The sequence below is a fragment of the Aphelocoma coerulescens genome, chromosome 10 (genome assembly GCF_041296385.1).
Source record: "Aphelocoma coerulescens isolate FSJ_1873_10779 chromosome 10, UR_Acoe_1.0, whole genome shotgun sequence".
NCBI classification, from domain to species: domain Eukaryota; kingdom Metazoa; phylum Chordata; class Aves; order Passeriformes; family Corvidae; genus Aphelocoma; species Aphelocoma coerulescens.
Genome location: NC_091024.1, coordinates 18,672,170 through 18,692,598, shown reverse-complemented (window position 1 = coordinate 18,692,598; position 20,429 = coordinate 18,672,170). Strand labels below are relative to the sequence as shown.

General features: G+C 40.0%; 1 protein-coding gene across 4 annotated transcripts in view; it reads left to right on the top strand.

Moving 5' to 3' along the window:
• Positions 1-19,649, top strand: part of PEAK1 (pseudopodium enriched atypical kinase 1) — a 110,186-nt gene extending 90,537 nt beyond the window's left edge. For all 4 annotated transcript variants that reach the window (XM_069026270.1, XM_069026269.1, XM_069026271.1 and 1 more), the window contains 2 exons: positions 2,794-3,542; positions 12,421-19,649. In XM_069026270.1, the coding sequence (XP_068882371.1) occupies positions 2,794-3,542; positions 12,421-13,575 (1,904 nt within the window). In that variant the 3' untranslated portion in view covers positions 13,576-19,649. The remainder of the gene's footprint in view (positions 1-2,793; positions 3,543-12,420) is intronic.
• Positions 19,650-20,429: the final 780 nt, after the last annotated feature.

Genomic DNA, 20,429 nt, shown 5'->3' with positions numbered 1-20,429 from the left:
TACAAACTCATTTTTGAAACAGTAACTACAGAATGACTTGTACATTCAGTTCTCTGGATCCTGCCACCCCTACAGACATCTGAAAAAACAACTTCTTGTTATGAAAACCTTCTCCAATTCTGCTTGGGTGTCACAGTGCCAGTAGCTATGCAAAAGCAACACTGGTTGCAGTCTCAACACCCTCCTCTGTGTGAATGGCTTTTGAAGGACAGAGCCATTAAAGCAGACAGAAAATAAGAGAATTGAGCAGTTACACTGTTTTAAATCTTACCTTTCTTGGAGAGAGCTTCTGCTGGTGCTCGGGATATTCATCTTGCTCTAATTTGTTTCCTTGTTTCCCTCTAGTACCTGTGCATCCCTGGGTTAGCAAGTCCCACAAGCAAGGCACGTTAGCAAACTGCCTCCTGAATAGCATCTCTGTCAAACCCCAGCAGTCAGGCTGTCTTAGAAGAGTGGGGAAGAGGGTGAGGAGGAGAAAATAGGCAAGTGATCTTTAGCACAGTATGTTGCTGGGGAGAAGTTCATAGGTCACAGATTTTGTAAGAGTGAGCAATTGCGGAAGAGGACACGTTTGGATGAGTAAGACAATTGCATACAAAGGAGAAGTGAACTTGTCTCGGGATTAAGCAAAAGGCATCTGGATGTGTGTCTGGCATGCAGACATCAATTCTGCTTTTGACTTGGAATCATACCACACTCTACCTCTGCAAAAGGAACCCCCGTGACAGAGTTCCTGTAATGCCCCGCTGCACCAAAATTCAATGCTGCAGCACAGCAAACACTTGCTGCAATACAAAGGAGCAGTAGGGCCCCCTGAGTCCCCCAAGAGTTAAATTTTTTTTAGCAACCTTTACAACAATTCAGTGTCTTCCCTGAATATCAGGTATGTACAAAACTGATAGAATTTCCTGCTCAAAACTTGTTTTTTTAAACACTGGAATAGCCAGGCTTATCATTAAATCCATAAGGCTCTTCTGAGAGTTTCTGGAGCTTAAACAAAAGATAGGGATTGAACTTTCATTTGTGATGTTGTCTCCTTGGAACGATTGAAAAGAGAATGATTGTTAAGACAGCAGGGTGCAAGGCTGTTCTGTTTGTGGATACATATAAAAATACTATCCTCTCTGATCTTCTGAAATTAGAAAGTGTATTTCAGCATTCTAACCCTGCATTCCAGGGTTTGGTACATCCTGGCCACGTGGATTTTGGGTTCTGTAGTATTCATAAAAACTGTAACAACATATCTTAAAATGCAAAGGAAGCTAATATTTTTCTCTTTTTGCAAACTGTAAAGTCATTAATTATTAATTATGAAGTGATGTAATCCAGATCTGAATCTTAGATCCCACTAGTCTGGTTCAGCATTCCTATTTAGTCCTCTCTTTACAAGGATTTGGTGGGCTTGGCAGTGTTAACAGTTGGACTCTGATCTTAAAGGTCTTTTCAGCCTAAATGATTTTATGATTCAGCACATTATAAACAGTCAAATAGTTACAGTGTCTGTTCCCTTACTAGAAAAGATGCTCAGCTGCAATTATTCAGAGCATCCGTTTCAGGTCTGCTGTTTTCAACTGTCAGAGTTGGCTTCCTACCTTACTATGATAGTCAGTGAACCTCCCAGGAGTAGTAGAAAGCTTATAAAATAATTTCTCTGAAAATAGCAGTTGATTATTAAGAGTGGAAAGATCCCATTTTGATATGAGTAACAACAGTTGAATTGTCCCAGAGCAGCAAGTTGGTCATTTGTATTGTGTGTTTATTAGTTTTTATTCTCCATTATATTATTGTCATTTATTTATTCTGCATTTCCAAGGACTCTGGCACTTATAAAACATAATTGCTCTCTATAAAAGCCATCCAAAACACATGACAGGAAGTTTATCTTCCCTGGATTCACACAGATGTCTGAAACTAGAAATTCCATGCTTGTGTGTGTGTAACCTGCCATTTGGAATGTCTCAAGTTCTGGTTATTTCTGAATGTAATAACTAGGTCTGGTTATCTCTGAATGTAATACTGCCAACAAAGGTACCCATGGCAAGTAAGGAAGGGAAATGCATTAGAGAAGTTACAGTCGGGGGAGGGCATGTGAGTTTTAATAGGTAGAAACTATTGCTGTCAAAATATGATCCTACTCTTGATGGCAACACACCTGTCAACTTGAGTGAAAGTTGGCTTAACTTCCTTGATTTCACTGTGTGAATCTCCTGGGGCAATCCTGACTCCCTGATGTGACCACCATCTCATCTGTGTTATTTGTGTCTGGCAGTTTCGGGGTTCCATTCTGAAATAAGATTTTCAGCCTGTCTAGTGCATTTCCCATTTGTTTTATGGACTATTATCCACCCTTAGTTTTATCACATTTGAATAGAAAGCAAGGAATAATATTACAGTCAGTTGACTGCAGAAGAAATTACAGGATGCTGGGTGTAATTGCTGAAACTGGACTTGGCCAAAGTGTCAAACTGAAGTTTGGTTTTTGCTTGTAGTTCTTGTCATTGATCTGATAGGATGTAAAATGGCAGCCTTGCTAGCACCGAAACTGATTTCGATATATATGCCAAGGTCAGATCAAGACTGGCTGGATGTAATTAAATATATGTGATGCTGATTTGGTAATTTACTTTCTAATAAGTTCATCTTTTCATAAACGTATCTAGGGTTTTTTGAAATGTTGGGGGGCTCCTAGTCAGGGTTTTGGGGTTTTTTTGCCTTAAACTTCTTTGCAGAGTGCAAACAGGAGTGGCACATAAAAGTACTTTAACCTTCTCTTACTATTATCTTTATCTACAGGACAGTCCAGAGCAGCCATGATCCCTCCTAAACAGCCAAGGCAACCCAAGGGAGCTTTGGATGATGCCATTGCCTTTGGAGGACTGGCAGACCAGGAGACAGTGAACAACTTGCAGCCAACACCACCTCCACTGCCAAAGAAAACAATTTTGAGAGCTAACACAGAGCCAACTCCCCGAGATCTCCAGAAGCAGGCTCTGGAGAACAACCTGTGCATCATGGCCAATCCCACCTATGACATTGACACCAACTGGGAAGCAAGCAGTGCCTGCTCTTCAGTCAGCCTGGAGCTCAAGGTCCTGGACAACGAGTCAGGAGATTCCTTGGACAGGCCAACAGAGAAACTAAGGGCAGCCACCTCAGCAACTAACAGTGTTTCTAGCCTAACCACTATCAGTATTAAGGACCGGTGTTCCAACAGCATGGAGTCCCTGACGGGGAGGCGCCTCTCGCAGGCCAAGCAGGGCCAAGGCATCCAGAAACCACAGAGACAAGCACTTTATCGAGGCATCGAGAACAGAGAGGAGGTGGTGGGGAAAATCCGGAGCCTTCACACTGATTCACTGAAGAAGCTGGCACTTAAATGTGAAGACTTGTTCATGGCTGGGCAGAAGGACCAGCTGCGCTTCGGGGTGGACAGCTGGTCAGATTTCAGGCTCACCAGTGACAAGCCATGCTGCGAGGCAGGCGATGCCGTTTACTACCCCGCGTCTTATGCAAAAGATCCTCTCAACAATTATGCAGTCAAGGTAAGAGGGGCTTGAGAAATGGTGATCTGAGGAATCTGTGACAAAATGTGACAACAGCCATACTCTGCACCACATCCAGTAGTGATAGGGCCTACTGCTGGCAGATGTGTGAGAAGTAGGATTCCCAAGATACAAGCTCTTCCTTCTGTCAAGATCCATGTGTGGCATTGGTATCTGCTGTTTAATTGCATATGTTTTTATTGCAGCTCCAAAATAATTGAAAGAAAATCAACACATCTTAGTCTGTACTATGGTCATTGCTTAATGACGTACAGGAAAAGCTGTATTATTTAACGTGTGTCAGCAGTTTTTTGGAAACTCACAATAACAAAATCCTTTGATTCACCAGCATGCAGAGGAAATTAAATCATCACTCCTAGTTAGGAAAGTTTTCCTAAAAAATGGAAAAGTGCTCCATTTTCAAAGCCATGTAATTTCAAATGTAAATTCTAGGGTAAGTTCTTTTTGTTCCCATACAAGGTCTTAGATTTTCACCAGTGCTCATTACCAACCTTTCAAAATCTCTGCCTAGCCATCAGTGTTTGCCTTATAAATTCTTCAGCTAACACATTAAAGAAATAAGATTTACTAGATTTACTGCTAATATATTAATGCCTAGCTGGCAGCTATCTCACCAGATATTGTTATTTCATGGACTTTTATATAGCTAGTTCTTTCTGAGTGCCGTATCTCTGCATTTCTCGATGCTTATCTGGTAGGAAGATAGTGAGAAGGACAGCTGAGACTCATAGCACTGTCAGGCTTCCTGTGTGACCTTGAGTAAATCACTGAACTTCTGACTCCTCCTTGTTGAAACTGAGATAAACATTATTGCCTGACACAGATGTGTGAGGCCTGAGCTGTTATTCCTTATAGTTGACATTCTCACAAGGGTGGTGCTTCACGGGAACAAAATGTTGTTACCACTCCTGCATGACTGTTTACAATTAAGATATAAAAAACTGAAAGATAAGATTGGTGCAGCTAATATGTTTTTCTGAGACCTGAAAAGGTATCATTTTAATGCAGATTTCTGGGCCTAACCATTTCTATTTCATTAATTATTAAGGACTTCATATTGGAAAAGATGTGAAATGAAATATGGATGTCTTGGAGCTGCTATGTCCGGTGGTACAAAGCAGCCAAGGAAGAACTAGACCATGAATGTATTTGGCAATCAGCTCCGGTTCAGAATCGGCATCTGGCATTGCTCATTGCTGGCTTGGAGGGTTTTGCTTTAATACAATGATGCAAAATGGTTGCTTCTAGGCCCCAAAGTGCTATTTTTCTATAATGACAGGTTTGAGTTATCACTAATGTGATACCTCTTTGCACATCACAGATGTGCCTTTAAAGTATTCCCTGGCAGGAAAGACCTATGTCATTGTTTTGTTATCTCTTGTTCTCCAAAATGTATTTCCCTTGTAGAAAGGCAGAGAGAAGAAAGAACAGCAGTGTAACATGGTCAAATATGTGCTAAATTTTCGTTTTTTGTAATTCAGGTGTCTTAAAAATAGTTCTCAGACTAACAAGGTTTATTGCATTGTAATAGATGTGAGTGAAGTATCCACAAAATATCCTTGAGCTGGAGGTCACCAGGAGCTGTTGTGCTGTTACGATAAGAGGAAAAGTTCCTCTTGAAAATAACCCTCTGGCACTTAATGTGATAGAGAAAGGTGTTGGCCAACCAAGTTGATCTTTGACTTACAAGCCATTGGCCCAGGATCAGATTTGTCCACAAGCTCATAAGCACAGATTGCTGTTACATTACACAGAGATTTGGGGAATTTCGCTTTAACAAACATGCTGGGTTTTACTACCATGGGTGTTTTTCATGTCAGCCAAATTACAAAGTAATCTACCTTCAACAAATAATCTATGTCTTCCTGCCACTTTAAATCCGTCGTCCCCAAAACAGGATAGAAAATGTAGTGAGATGAAAATTACTGCTGTGCCTACTGAATCCAAAATACAGTCTTCCTGTTATTTTGGATCAAGTCTTAGAAATACACTTTGAAAGTGTATATGGAGCCACATGTTTGGATGGTGTAAATTAATGTAGCTCTTTTGAGTTTTGTAGAACTACCTAAGCAACACTGTCTAACAATTCAGACAGTTCTAAGGTTTTATGATTTTAATATTAGATCTGAGAAACAATGTCATAATGAGATTTTTTAATTATTATTCTTTTCATAGAAAATTAGAGATTCACCCCCAAACAGTGTTAATAGTCTTGATGCATAAAATTGGCATTTTAATATTCTATCTCCAAAAATAGAATTACAAAAGCACTGCTAAAAATTCAGCTTTGACCATTTGACTACTGCTGAATTTAATTTAGAACAATGAATGATTTGTGCAGGTGAATGTACCAGTGCACTTTTACATTCTGGTGGCTTCACCAGTAAAAGATGCTCTGATAAATTTGGTGGAGAACGAGCACAACTTGTTCTATTGGGGTGGATATAAGAGGAAACATTCATAGGGGTGTGTTGTTTCACAGCACTGTGTTATGCTTTTTGATTCAACTCTCACCTAATCTGCTAGTAAACACCCAGTGCAAAAATAGCTGCAGGAAGCCATGTGGAAATTATTTTGGCTGAAACATTAGAAATAAAACCAGTACACAAGTAGTGATCAGAAAAGTACTTTTTCAAATGGAAAAATATAAGTTCCCTTTCAAAAAAGTTTCCATAAAATTCCAGACCCCGAGGTGTTTTTCTTTCACCTAAGTGCAGTACCACCTTCTAAGTAGTTGGTAGATCTGTGATAATATGGATAAACATTCCCCTGAAACCACAGTCTTACCAGTAATTCCAAATATGTGGTAAAAAGGTTACACCAAATTAACAGCAGCACAGAGCACCAGCTCTTTGTACACAGCAGATTGGATGAGTTCTGTTCTCAGTGTCCTGACACAGACTGAATAAGGCACTGATATGGCAGGGACTTCTTTTATTAAAAAATAAATAAATAAATTAGATTACTCAGAATAAATAACAGGGAATATAACTGTGTCAGTGACATAAACTACTTCCACTTTCAGTATTAAACTCTCAAAGCAAACACTGTCCAGTATCACAGGCTGAATCATAGAAGCCATGAGTCAGAGTCCACACAGAACAATAGGCATAAAACCCAGCTGGCTCTGGCCACAGGCACATGTTGCAATTCTGGGCAGGTGGGGTAACAGGAATTGCAAAGGTGCAAACAGCTCAAGAGGAGCAGTTCAAATTTATTGCTTTGATTGCTGCAGGGCAGCAGAAGTTCTCCTAGCAGTAAAACCTTGGGATTCCTGGTAAGGTTCATGTCCCAGGTATAAAGCAGAGCAATGCAGAAGTAGGCAGCACTGGGCTGAACTTGGCTGGCAGTTTCGTACTGCAGCTGACAATTATTTTCTAGTCATGTTTAGTGTGCTAAGGTGGTTTTATTTGGTAATTTGGTTTCCTAGTGGAGCTTCCTGTCAGAAGCATTATTAAAGGTTGTCCCAAAACTTCATGCTTCAGATCAAAACAAAGCAATGTACATACAACTTCCAGCCCACTCCCAGTTCAGTCACAGCAGAATAGAATTCTGTGTTTTGGCACCTCGTTAAAAAGTCAAAGCTCTATTCCAAGGTCATATCAAGAAAATGAGGTCAATCAGAGATCAAACTGGCCTCCTTGGAAAACAAGGTTGTGCCAAGAACAAGCTATCAATTTGGGATTAGCAAGCTTTCATTCTACACAGAATTTCATTTGCAGTTGTCCCTCTGTGCAATACAACAAAGTGGCACAGATGGTACGTCTTTGTGATCTTCTGTGTTTCTCATTTTCAGCACTTGTAAATTCATTTCCCACAATATTCATCGTGCTTTAAGTTCACTGACGCCCTGTAAAATGCATAGGACAGAGTGGAAATGAGATTCCCTGCTGGGAAAGTGAGAGTCAGCTGATGGCACAGTAAGCTATGGGACTCATAAAGGAAAAAGAAAAGCTAAGGCAGAACATTTTGTAGAAGCTCTGAAATGTTCAAATCTTGCTTCTTGCGCTGGGAGCACTGAGGAAAATTGAAATGGCAGGATATAAAGAAACCTGTTCTGTCCCTGTAAACGTGACAGACGTTTAGTTCCTGCATTAAAGAAAAGATACATGATGACAGTGTGTTCCAGTGAAAAGAAAGATGGATACACTGCATTCCTTCCTGCTTGTACTCTCCTTTTTTCTCATTGCTTTCTTGCATCATATGGAAGGGCTTTTCACCAACATTGCTTCATCTTTTGAATAACCAGCTCTTTATCAGCTCATGAAATAAGGCTGGCCTTATCAACACCTTCCTTTCAGCTGTCCTCACATACCATATCTTCATAGCTCAGCTGGATGTATTTCATTAAAGCAAATGGTAAATGACTGATTGATCCTACTTTCTGTGTTAGTGTTTTAGTCAAAGTATTTTCACCTTTTCTTCCTGTGCCAAAAAATAGGCATTCAACATACTCTATATGTAAAAGGCAACAGGATTTCCATATTTTTGAGTAGATGACTGGAACAGACAAAAGCTTTAAAATGCGAAGGAAACTAGGCTGTATATTTTCTCCCAGCTTTGACACAGAATTAACCACCACAAGCAGAATAGCAGTTCTGTGTGCACTCCTTTAGCAATTCATCACCAGCAGTTGAAAGTACTTGCTAGGAAGGCCAACAAATTTCACCATTTGTTCTCTAAAATTTTTTCAAATCTAAATACTGACTTTAGTCACATAACTTAGACTCTAACTCAAACCATTTTGAAAGTTTTAAATCTTGGTCATTCAGATGATAGTTTTAGGTGGTAGTGGAATTATTCCAGGACAAAATGCTTGGTTGAGAATTATTACCCATTGGTGGTATTGAACACCAGTATTCACTACTCTATTGCAAAATGGTAGTGTGAAATAGAGTCCTGAGCAGAAGCTGCAATGTAAAAGAATCTGAACACTGAGATGTAAAACCCCAGGACTTACCTGAAGAGTAGCCAGACACTTAGAGGGACATCAGATTACTGAAGATCTGTCTTCTAGAAATTGTTTTATGAATTCAGGCAGGTGTCTGATTTGTTATCACACTCTGAGTTTGGGTGCTGTCTCCAGACAGCACAGCTTTCCCTTCCTCTTGACAATTGCAGAGTGTCCAGTGTACGAATTTTAGTGTTTGTGTACTAGCAATTTAATCAGCCTGAAATAACCCAGCTGCCTCTTCCACTTCTCACTTCATGGTGTTTGTAAACAAAAAGCAAGAAGCAGAAATTACATCTCTAATGAGATCTCAACTCTCTTGTCTTTGTAGATATTGAATGCAGGTTCATGTACCCATCTACTGCTCTGTATTAAGAGAACTGGAAGTGTCCAAAAGCCATCACTATTGGCCATTTGTGGGATTAGAGATCTTTTCCCTATATTGGTTAGATTCCTTAACAGCACAATAAGGAGGGAAAATCTCTTTTAATGAATGCAGTCATTTTTGGTATTGGTTTTAATCATGATACTATTTAGTATTTAATGTCTGGTTTGTTGATAATTTAAATTCTGTTTTATTGATATAAAGAGAAGAATCTGAAACAAAAAAACTGATATGGGTAAAGTTTGGCCCTGGTATGGCTTCATACTTTAGAATGGACACTGCTCTGAATGTTTTCAAGAACACATGGACTTAATAATGTAACTTGTTCTTCCTGTGAAGTGTTCCAAGGATCTTTATATACAAAGCTCTGTTCTGCTGAATGCTGGAGAGGTCTCCGCTGGAATACTGTGTTCATTATAGAGTACCACTCTTCAGAAAGATGTAATACATAGGCGGAATCCAAAAAAGAGCAACACAAATCAGAGGATTAGGAATAAAGACAGGAGAAGTAAGGGCTGGGTATTTTCAAAATTAAAACAAAGAAGATGGGAAAAGTTAAAGTTTTCCCCAGTTGTAAAGGTATAATGTTCAAGGATGAGAATCAGGAATCAATTTTTAGCCAATCAGCAAGGAGAAGTCACTTTAATTTTAAGTAAAATTTACTTAGGATTGAATAGTGGGAAGAAAGACAAAGAAGACAGAGCAGCGTAACTATTTTGGGATGGGTTTAGTAGGCTGGAGGGGCGGTTCTGAGGGATGGCCAAACAGATGAGATTGGCCTTGCAGGCCAGTGCCACTGGCTCAGGAAAAACATCCTCTGCACCAACAGCTGGATGCCTCTGGGTGCAGATGTGGATGGCCAGTCATTTCTAAATTAGAAGGAAGCATTACCACATCCACAGAGCATGGATGAAAGCGTGTTTCTGTACTCTCACAATTCTGGGATTGGCCATACTTTCTAAAATGAGGGAACCAAAGCTCATTTTGAGAGGTACAGATCCTATCTCCAATTTTAACTGAAATGTCAGTAGTCAGTTTGAGAACATTGTCTGAAGTAAGTAGGAAAAAGAGGCTGCCTAGGGCTAAAATTAGAAACAAGGAAAAAGTCTTCATTCCTTTGCTTTTCTTTTTCTGTTGGCAAGGAGAAATCCTTTTCATAAACTTTAAAAAAAGCCTTATATTTACCGAACTGAGAAGTGTATATTGTTTTCAGAGCACATACTTTGTGGATTATATATTCCTAATAGAATATCAGTTTTAGCTGACTGGTGGCACTAGAAATCCTCTGTGGATGAAGAAATAGAGTGCGGTAGCTAAGGCCAAGTGTGGTTCTCAACATTTTTTATCAACAAGTAAACTTGACTTTAATTTTAAACTCTTTCAGAATAAGGCTTGGGGGTTTTTTTATTAGGTCACTTAAGTATTTTTAAAAACTAAAGGCTGAATTACAACATGCTGAACCTTTTCTACAGTTGGAATTGAATATTCCCATGGCTGGCTGTGCAAGAAAAAGGCCATGGACTCGAAGGGCGTAGAAGATGGAACAATTTTGTTTTCCTTAATAGCTCTTCACCCAGTCAGATTTGATACACACACCATGTGTGTACATTCAACACATATATATGGCTTTGTCTGTATGGCTTTTCTAGTTCTGTCTTCTGTGCAGTACTAAGTATTTAATCAATCTGGGGACTTTAGTCTCAAAGACAATCAGCTGGCATTTTCTTTTCCTATATAATTCAAAGGTTATTGCCATATTTTTGCTGTCTTTGTTTAGATTTCTATAACACTTGAGAGAAGGGAACAGGGGGCAACATGTTCCATTGAGAACTCACTTCACCTCTAACAGGGTAAAATACATTTGAAAATTTACATAAGCAAGAGCCGCTGTATATATCGGGTAAGGATCAACATTCCTCTCGTAAATAAAATTGACTAGAAAATGCATTTTTCAAATCTGTTTTGCATGTTCATGGCAGTTATAAACAGGCTGTTTTAGTGTACATAATGGGTAGGGAAATGTAAATGGTTGTGAAGTATGGAAATATGCACAGTCTCAAAGACAAAAGGACAATTAAAATGTTGGTACAACTTTTGTCTGAATTCCTGTGGTTATCTGACAATGCACTTTTCTGATGAACTGTCATGAAAGATTAAATCCCCCATTCAATTATATGTTTCTTAACCATATAAAATGTAAAATATGAAAATTTGTGTGTTGTGCATTAGTGAAAGGTAGGTTTATAGCTTACCTGCAGAAGTTCTGAGAAGGGGAAAAATGAGAAACAGGAAGAAAAGTCACCTGTTGCTTACACTTAGGGCTAGGATGAGATCTGGGTTTCTTGGTGGTGGTGACTATGTATAACAAGTGCTGACTTGTACTAACCTTAGTTATCTGGCTTTCCTTGGTTTCAGAGATGAGCTAAGGGAAGCTGTAACTTCATCTGGAGAGAGATGTCTTCCTCTCTTTTCTTCTCTGAGCTTTGCACTTAAGACCTGTTGGTGCATTACAGCAAGTGAATATTTAGACTCTAACCATGTAAATGATTAAAACATACACTTAACCTTACATGCTTTGAATGATCCCTCTGAATTTAGTAGAACTAAGGTTAATACGCAAAGGTCAACACAGCTGTATCTTTTTTAATTTTAGTCAGTAAATGCCTTAGAAAAAGAGGCCCTAATAGGGCTTGTCCAGTGACTTTTGTCAGGGGTTGGAGCTGCCAGTTGTTATGGCAGTGCAAACAATTAATAAGGATAATTACTATGTTGATAATGTATATATCAATAAGATATTTCTGGACATAAATACAGCTTTATGTGGCAAAAAACCAAACCATATGCTTTGAATCTTGACAAATGGTTGAAAGTAATTAAGGTACCATGTTCTAATGATTGTCCATTCATCACCTGAGCCAAGTCTGCCTGGCAGCAGCCTGTGCCATGCATACATACACCCCTCGGTGCAGACACACTGCTGCAGCTCATGGATTTCAGTTTCCAGTTACAGTGGGCAAGGAGCAAACATCAGCCACCTAACTGACAGGGGTTGTTATGCCATGCTTATTCAGCCATGTACAAGCATTTGGTGAAATACTTCATGCATATTTCTTTGTATCCCCTATTGCTATTGATTATTTTTATCTTGTTCAAGCTTCACACAAAGCTTGAGAGAACTTGGAATAAAATGATATGGATAAACAAGTAACTGTAAATAAGCTTTGTTGTGCATTTGCCATATATCAGCTGCTGTTCTGATTAAAAAACAGAATTGTATTTTCCATTGGATCATTATGCAGAGGGAGAGGTGCCCACATGTATTGCTCTGCATTTGCTTACTAGCCAGTGAAAACTGTTTGGGCGCCTTAAGATAGTCTGCCAAGGTAAGTTCATTAAAAAAATGTTCATTCAGGTGTTTAGGCCTAGACTGTAGATCCCATCAACAAAGTACATATTAAAAAAAGTATCTAGAATTTAGAAATTTAAGAATTATGTCTCTTCTGTTTATTTTTTTCCCCCAGATTTGCAAGAGCAAGGCTAAGGAATCCCAGCAGTATTATCACAGTCTGTCTATCCGGCAGAGCCTGGCTATCAACTTCAATATCCAACAAGACTGTGGCCATTTCCTTGCTGAAGTGCCAGTTCGTCTCCTTCCATGGGAGGATGACGACACACCAGATGTGGAAGAAGAGCGGGAAGAAGAGGAGAAAGAACCTGAGCAGAAGAACAGAGACACTGCTTCCACCACAGAGGCCTCCCATAAAGACAGCTCCGGCAGCCAGGGCACCATCAGCAAGCCCCGGAGCCGTGTGGTGGTGATCACACGGGAGGTCCCGCACCTGACAGTGGCCGACTTTGTGCGCGAGTCCGCACCCCGCCACACCAAGAGCCCCGACCTGTATGAGAGACAGGTGTGTCTGCTCCTCTTACAGCTGTGCCTGGGCCTCGAGCACCTGAAGCCCTATCACATCACACACTGTGACCTGCGCTTAGAGAACCTGCTGCTGGTTCACTCCAGACCGGGAGGCAGCCCCCTGAGCCCCGAGGCCACAGAACCCAGCCCCAGCACTGCCTGCCCAGCCAGATTAATAGTGAGCAACTTCTCCCAGGCCAAGCAGAAGAGTCATATGGTGGATCCTGAGGTCCTACGGGATCAGTCCCGCCTGGCTCCAGAAATCATCACTGCAACGCAGTACAAGAAGTGTGATGAGTTCCAGACTGGCATCCTCATCTATGAAATGCTGCACTTACCCAACCCCTTTGATGAGAATCCAGAGCTGAAAGAGAAGGAGTACACTTGTGCTGATCTCCCGAAGATTCCTTGCCGTTCCCTCTACTCTCAAGGGCTTCAACAACTTGCCAGCTGCCTGCTGAATCCCAACCCTTCAGAGAGGATCTTGATATCAGAAGCCAAAGGAATCCTTCAGTGTTTGCTTTGGGGTCCACGTGAGGATTTGTTCCATGCTCTAAGTACATCTTCCAACCCCTCACGGAGAGATGCTATACTTCAGAACTGGCTTGATATAAAAAGGACGCTGCTGATGATCAAGTTTGCAGAGAAGTCCTTGGAGAGGGACTGTGGAATTATTCTGGAAGACTGGCTTTGTTGTCAATATCTGGCTTTTGCCACTACAGACTCACTTCATCGCATTGTGAGACTCATGAAGCAGCACTAGTTGTAGAGCCTGTTGCTTTTCATGAAGCATCCCCACCTCTGCCCCAGCCCTCACTCCAGCCTGCACTAGGGCTCACGCTTTGTACAATTGTTACAAAACAGCCTAGATATCAAAGCCAGCAACTCTGAGCAAATAGGTTCTAATTGGAAAATTGCATCCTGTACCAAGTATGACAGAAACTTTACTTTTTTGCCAGGCCTGCTAGAGATTGATCTCATACACATTACTGCATTTGGATCAGACAGTATGTAACTTGATTCATATCTGGCTGAAAAGGAGAGCAAACTTTGATACCACTATTTCTACCACTGCAGTAAACAAATTGCCCTCCTCTTCTGGGTAGCTTCTGTCATTTCCTATGTAGCATTGGTTAGCGAATAGCAGTGACCATAAGCAGAGACGGATTAGCGATAAATGAGATGAATGATCCACCATGCCGCAAAACACTCATTTGCTTTCACTCCACATACCATGCATTTCTTCTCAGTTTAGTCAGTCCCCCACAAGCAGGCTGTGCTCCTCTTTCCTCTGGTCTCAACTAAACAGATTCTGATCTTTCTCTTACACTTTACACCATCTGTACTTTCCTCCCAAGATGTGGTTTTCCTGCTGAGCATGGCAAAAGTCAGTGAATGGTAAGCACCTGTGTTCAGTCCTCTTCCCTCCTCCTCTGCCTCACTGCCTACCCATATCCTTTCTAACCATGGATCCATTATTTCATCAATGCTGCCTTAATCAGACCATTACCCTTAGCTTGAGACTGGTGCATTAAAAAGCAGAATATGCACACTTTGTCTATCCTATTTCCTAGGCAACTTTCACCAGTCTGAACTGTTGATGTACTGTAGCCATAACCACATATATACAAGAAAATACAACATATGGTGGGCCATTGACATTCCCCTTCCATCACAAAAAGCACTAAAGCCTGACTTGAAATGGATAGGATGTACATAACCCTCTCTGACAATCACTGCTATGAATCAGGGATGAAAATAAAAGCCACCTCTTCTGTTTTGTTTTGGTCTGCTATTGTCACTTGTGCCATACTGCAAAGTGAGACTGAAGTTGGCTCTGCAGGTTTGTTGGCAGGAGATAGAAATGTTTAGCGCTTGTCTGTGTCTAACTAACAGGCAACATGGAGACACTTTTACTGCAGACACAGTTCTCTGAACGGTAGAAACAAGGGGGGAAAAACACTTATTTAATTACTGAGGGAGCTGTGAAGTTTGGCATTCATGACCAACAGCATCATGATCCACATTTCCTGAAGCAGTGCTTGGCTGCCCATCTCTTGTCTGTTGTAAAAAGTGTTTTCTAATGTTGCTGTAGACAACACCCTAAAAATGGAGTGTTGTCAGAAGAGCTCAAAGAGCATCACAAGACAGAGTTTTGGACTAGAGCAGGAATTAGTGAGGATTGAAGAGTCAGAATTCTTAAAAACTCAACTTGAAAGAGCTTTTTCACTTTTAGAGGGCACTGCTGACTTCCTTCCATGCCCTAACAGCCGTTTCCCATGGAACCTCTGTACAGACAATATCTTTGCTCAGTATTGCTAGGCTAGGAGTTGTTTCCTGAGTTGCTCTGAAGAATGGATCTGGATGCAGGGGAAAAAGCGATTCCGAATATTCTAACCCAGGTGATGGAAAGCAGACAGCCCTAGTTATGAGCCTGTGCTTCTCTCCTATGGATCTATGTGCAATTCTTGTATTATTTTTTAAAGCTGTACATTACAGTGTTCACTTTACACACCAGCCTTTACCCGATGCTAGATCTGCAGTACCTTCCTTTACTTTCCTGGCACATAAATGCACAGATATCCATGTGTTCTTTTTATGGATTGATGTTTCATTTTAATTGTTAAAACTGTGAGGAATCAATTCAGCCTTGAAACAAATAGCCACTTTATACAGCATATGCATTCTTGGACCAGATGCATGGAAACTGAACAAACAGTCCTGCAGGCTTAAAGTCAGTGAAAGTAGCTCTGGATCCACGCCCTACATCAAGGGGTTGACATGTCTGCATTATTCTTCTCTGGCACCTCTCAAGAGCTAAGCTGAATAGCATGTGGAAGCCTACATCGATTGTGCCGTAGTATAGACTGTCTTTGTGACCTTTCTAAAGATTTTTTTTGAACTTCTGATGATTATTCTTTTGTTTGATTCACCTGTATCAGTGAAGGATCAGGCAAGGATAAGGATAATATATTTCAATGTGATATGTATATTTTTCTTTCTGGCAAAAAGGTTAGGATGGTGCATTGATGCAGAAAAACAGGACAGTGCATTAAAAGCCCAAGTGCAATGTATGTAGTTGAAGTACTTCCACTACATCAGGAGAGAAAGTTTCTACACTATTGCTGAGCAGCTCGTAGAAGATCCTTTACAAACAATCTCCTGTTCAGTGCAGCCCTGCTTTATCTGGACACAGGAGGGCAATGCTCCCTTAGATCACATACGCCAAGCATGGCAAGTCACTCATGTACTACCTACTAGCTATTAGTGACAGTGTGCTGAGCTGCGAGTAGGGCTTCTTGTTCTCTATGGTCTGGTTTTGTGTTCGTTCTGTAGTGTGTGTGCACCTGACTTCTCAGCTAACTCATATAGGCATAGGAGTAACTCTTGGACCACTTGTCATTGCATTGGGGTGATCCCTTGAAGCCTCTGGGTGTTCCCGTGTTTACAGACGCGTGTTCCCAGTGTCGCTTCGATGTCAACACGCACATGCAAAGTTGGATTTTGAATGTTGTACAACTGTACGTATTAATGCAGCTGGTCCGACGCCTTTGTATCTCTAGCTATCTAATTTCAGTTTGTATCTTTTGTGATGAACCAATACTCATTTTAGTTCTGCAGTATAATCAAGCATGGATAGATGTTCACTACCAACCTCTTTCTTGTGCAGCACTGGGTAAACTTTAGCAATTTGTAATGTTGTGTGGTTTTTTTCTTTAAAAAAGAAAGAATGGTCAATGTAGTTGAACCTGATCTGGCCTGAGCTCTTCCTTGAGGAGCTTGAGACTGACTTTGCAGATCTGCCCATAACTGATAATTGCAACTGTGTTTGTGGTGGTTCTCCATCCTGGCACCAGATTGTGCCACGTAAATACACAAGAATGTATGCATTAAACTGATTGTAAACAAATCCTAAGAATGCTACAGCATAATTGCTAAGCAAAAGGAAAAAAACCCGCTCTGTTTGTAACAGGATCCTGTATATGGCAGGAACAAAACCCCTGGCTGTGCATGTTAGAACTTACTTGAATATGTGCACAGATCTTGAATTTTTTTTTAGCAGTGTCGCACTTTCAGTTGAGCTCAAGAAATAGGAAGAGCTGCAAATCTAAGATAACAGTATTGACTGTAAATATATATTTTTCTATTAATAAAAGCTGTCATTCAGATATTTTTAACATGAACTCTAAAGATTTTTCCAGTGGAAACATTTCTGGAAAAATCAAATGCTTGTTTGAAGAATTATGATGAGTGGTTTCTGATCCTTTTAGAGCCATTAAAACCCTCTCTAATATCACAGAGGGAGCACAGTGATTGGATTCACAATGTTTAGTGCCTTGTCAAAAACCTGAAATGTAGCTGGTCAGTTGGTGGAAATCTTACTCTTTTCATAACAGCCCTAGAAATAATACTGCCCACATAAAGATGCAAAAGACTTTACAAAATTAAATGCTGTACTTTATATGATACTGGGTTGATCTATTCCATAAGATTGTGTGAATGGATTCCTTTAAGTTGCTTGTAGTACAGCATAAACCTGAAGTAACACAATTGTGGGCTTTCAAATTTGGGAGAATAATAGTGGATAACAAGTCAGTTGTTCCAGACTGACCAGGCATCAGGAGAAGCCTATTGCTCTGACAATCTGCTGCAGACACTCCACGCTGGGGAGGGGAGGGATCGCGTTAGTCTGGGAGAAGCACGGAGGGTAAAATGTGCTGCTCCTGCTGTAGGTGGTGGAGGTGCTGCACACCACCTTTGGTCTGTTGTGAGAAATGCAAACCTCTGGTAAAACAGGAGTGCTAAAAGAACTACTCCTGAGATGGTATGGAAAGTGGGTTAGTTTTGTATTTCTTAAATGGGAATTACTTTTTACTAATTATCTGTCAAACCTCAGATCTGATCCAGTCAATATGCATAACCAGGTGAATATAAAGAGACTCTACTAGTGAAAGCTTGCCTACAAATTTTTAGGAATGAGAGAATCCAGAATTTTCTTCTGGAGTCCCTGGAATGTCCAAATATAGAAGCCTGGTCTCATTTCAGTATTCAGACATGATAAAATCAGTAACTCCAGCCAGGATACCATGTTGCTGCCCCACAAACAAGAGTGCAGGTAGCATTTACAAAATGTTCCACCTTAAATCTTTTATGGTCCACACATCCCACCCACAAGGTATGAATGGATCATCTTGACATGTTAACACAAGAGAATTCCCATGTGTTATAGAGAAAAATGTATTATTTAAGTAAATTATGTGTGTTAGGGTTCAGCTACTTGCAGAATTTATTCAGCAGCTTCACACTGTAGGTCCTTAATTTTAACATGTATTTGCTGCTGAAATAAAATGTATCTGTTTCTTAATTCTTGTGCTGAGATTCCCCATCTAAATTAATTTTCATTGTTTTTAATAACAAATCCATATGTAAATATAAATTAAATAGTCCTGTTTTTATTTAAATCAATTTTAAGTTTTCTGAGGGATACAATAGAAACTGAGTCAGACCTTTTAATGCACTTTCTTTTCCCCCTTTCTCCAAATTGGCTGTTTCTCAGTACAAACTGTACTTGACTGCATGGCTAGACCATCAGCTTTATTCTGATTTTTGGAAGTGGTGTTGATTCTCCTAAAACTCCTGTAAAACCTAGAGCACAATCAGAGCCCTTCAGCCAGCGCAGAGCGAGATGTGATTATCATTTAGTTATGCAGTAAGATAACATCAGAGAAGTACAGCATAGAATCTTAAGTACCTCTATAAAAATACACCTGTGGAAATATTCTGTAAACAATCATGTGGATTACAAAGACTTCAAGAGAAGAATACACAAAAAATACTTTTCAAAACACTGAGGAGAAATTTCTTTAAGGCACCCTCAACTCCAAAAGAAGGAGCAAGTCTTTTTCCCTGCTGTGTTACAGAGAATTTCTAGTAGACATTTGTATGGATTTTTTCATTCACCTGGATGCAGTATTAGAAGGATGGTGATTTTGAGTAGGTGTAGAATGTAATTTAAATAATTTCCTGTAAGTCTCCTTGCATTGGTGCTCCACTCAGCATTTACCTGGAAACCACAGAATGCTTTCAGATCAAGCAGAGTTGCCAGTGAGAAATGAAATACTCAACTTACCTGTACATAAGCATTTTACCACTCTACAGAATTTGAGAATTTGGTTTGTACTTCAGACTATAAAGATTTTTTTTTTCCATAAATCCAAGGGGAAGATTTCAGGGATTTAGAAGAGGTTGGAGCTTTTTTAATATGGAAGAAATATTTGTTCATAAATATATATATATACACATACATATATATATGAGTGCATATGGGCATGTTTTAATATATATATGTATGTATATTAATTTTGTATCCCAAAAGTATTCTTTGCCCCTTTTTGCTTGAAAATATATATATTATATATTGTATATATAATATATATTTAAGAGTGTGTAAATTTTAATATAGTCATTTCATAAATAACACCTCTTCAAAAACGACTCAAAACTTCTGTTTCCTTGTCCTTTGGATTGTTGGTATTAGAAGGTTTTGCAGTTGAAATCCTTGGGTTTTTTTCTTTTAAAACTTAATTATGCTGAGCATTTAAGAGTATGTTCTTGTTTTTAATAAAAGGGGGAAATTTATTTTTTAATTAGGGATTCCAAAATCAGTGGACTTTTATAAATGGGATTTCTTTAAATGCCTTGAATAAGGGAATTTTTTTTTTTTTCAGTTCCATTCTTGTGGGTAATTTGTATTTGGAATTCCTGGTTGCATTGCTTTATCTGGTGCTTCATATTGATATTTACAAATTTTTATATAAATAAGTATATAAACTTCAAGCCTTCCTTTGTGATCAGGGGCAGTTACACTCTGGTTTGCTGTGGTACTTTGCTGTGTACTCTGTGGCATTCATGTTACTGTGTAAATAAAACTAGTTTTATTACACTCAAAATCAAACTTGCAGTTGCTTAATTTTTCTCCCTTCCTAGGTAATTAGGCAAAAGCATGTATTTCTGAGGCAAATGCATGTGGCAAGTGCAGCAAAAGATTTTATTCCAAGAACAGCTGGGTTTGCAGCAGCAGTGCAGGTGTGGCAGGTGCACACTTGGTCAAGGAGGCTGCCACCGCAGTGGCCGGGCATCCCAGCCGCAGGAATTGCCAGTGCTCCAGACACTGCCCCACCTCCCACCTCTGCATTTTCCCCAGAAGCCTCACTATGGCTGGTACTATTTCAGCTCCATCTGGACAAGTGGTAGCAGCAGCCCAAAAATAAATCGGCCACCAGTGGCTGCTGTTGATTGAACAGTGTCTTGTAAGGCCTGCTTGGAGAGAAGTGACTTGGCACATTAATGACAACCGCCACGCTAGGGACAACCCTCGGCATGTAAGGAGCTGAGCCAAAGTTAGAAATTTCCCTAGTGTGGACAGGGCTTAAATGACCTGCTGTGAAGGAATAAAATTACTCTTAAGTCAAATTTTTACATGCAGTGACAAAGCAGGAGGATGCCTCCATGGCAGTTGTCTGCAGTGGAATTCATTGTGTCTGATCTGTTACCTTGAAGCATCCAACCTGATGGAGGGTCTGTGGAAAACAGATGGGATAATATGCATCTTCCACA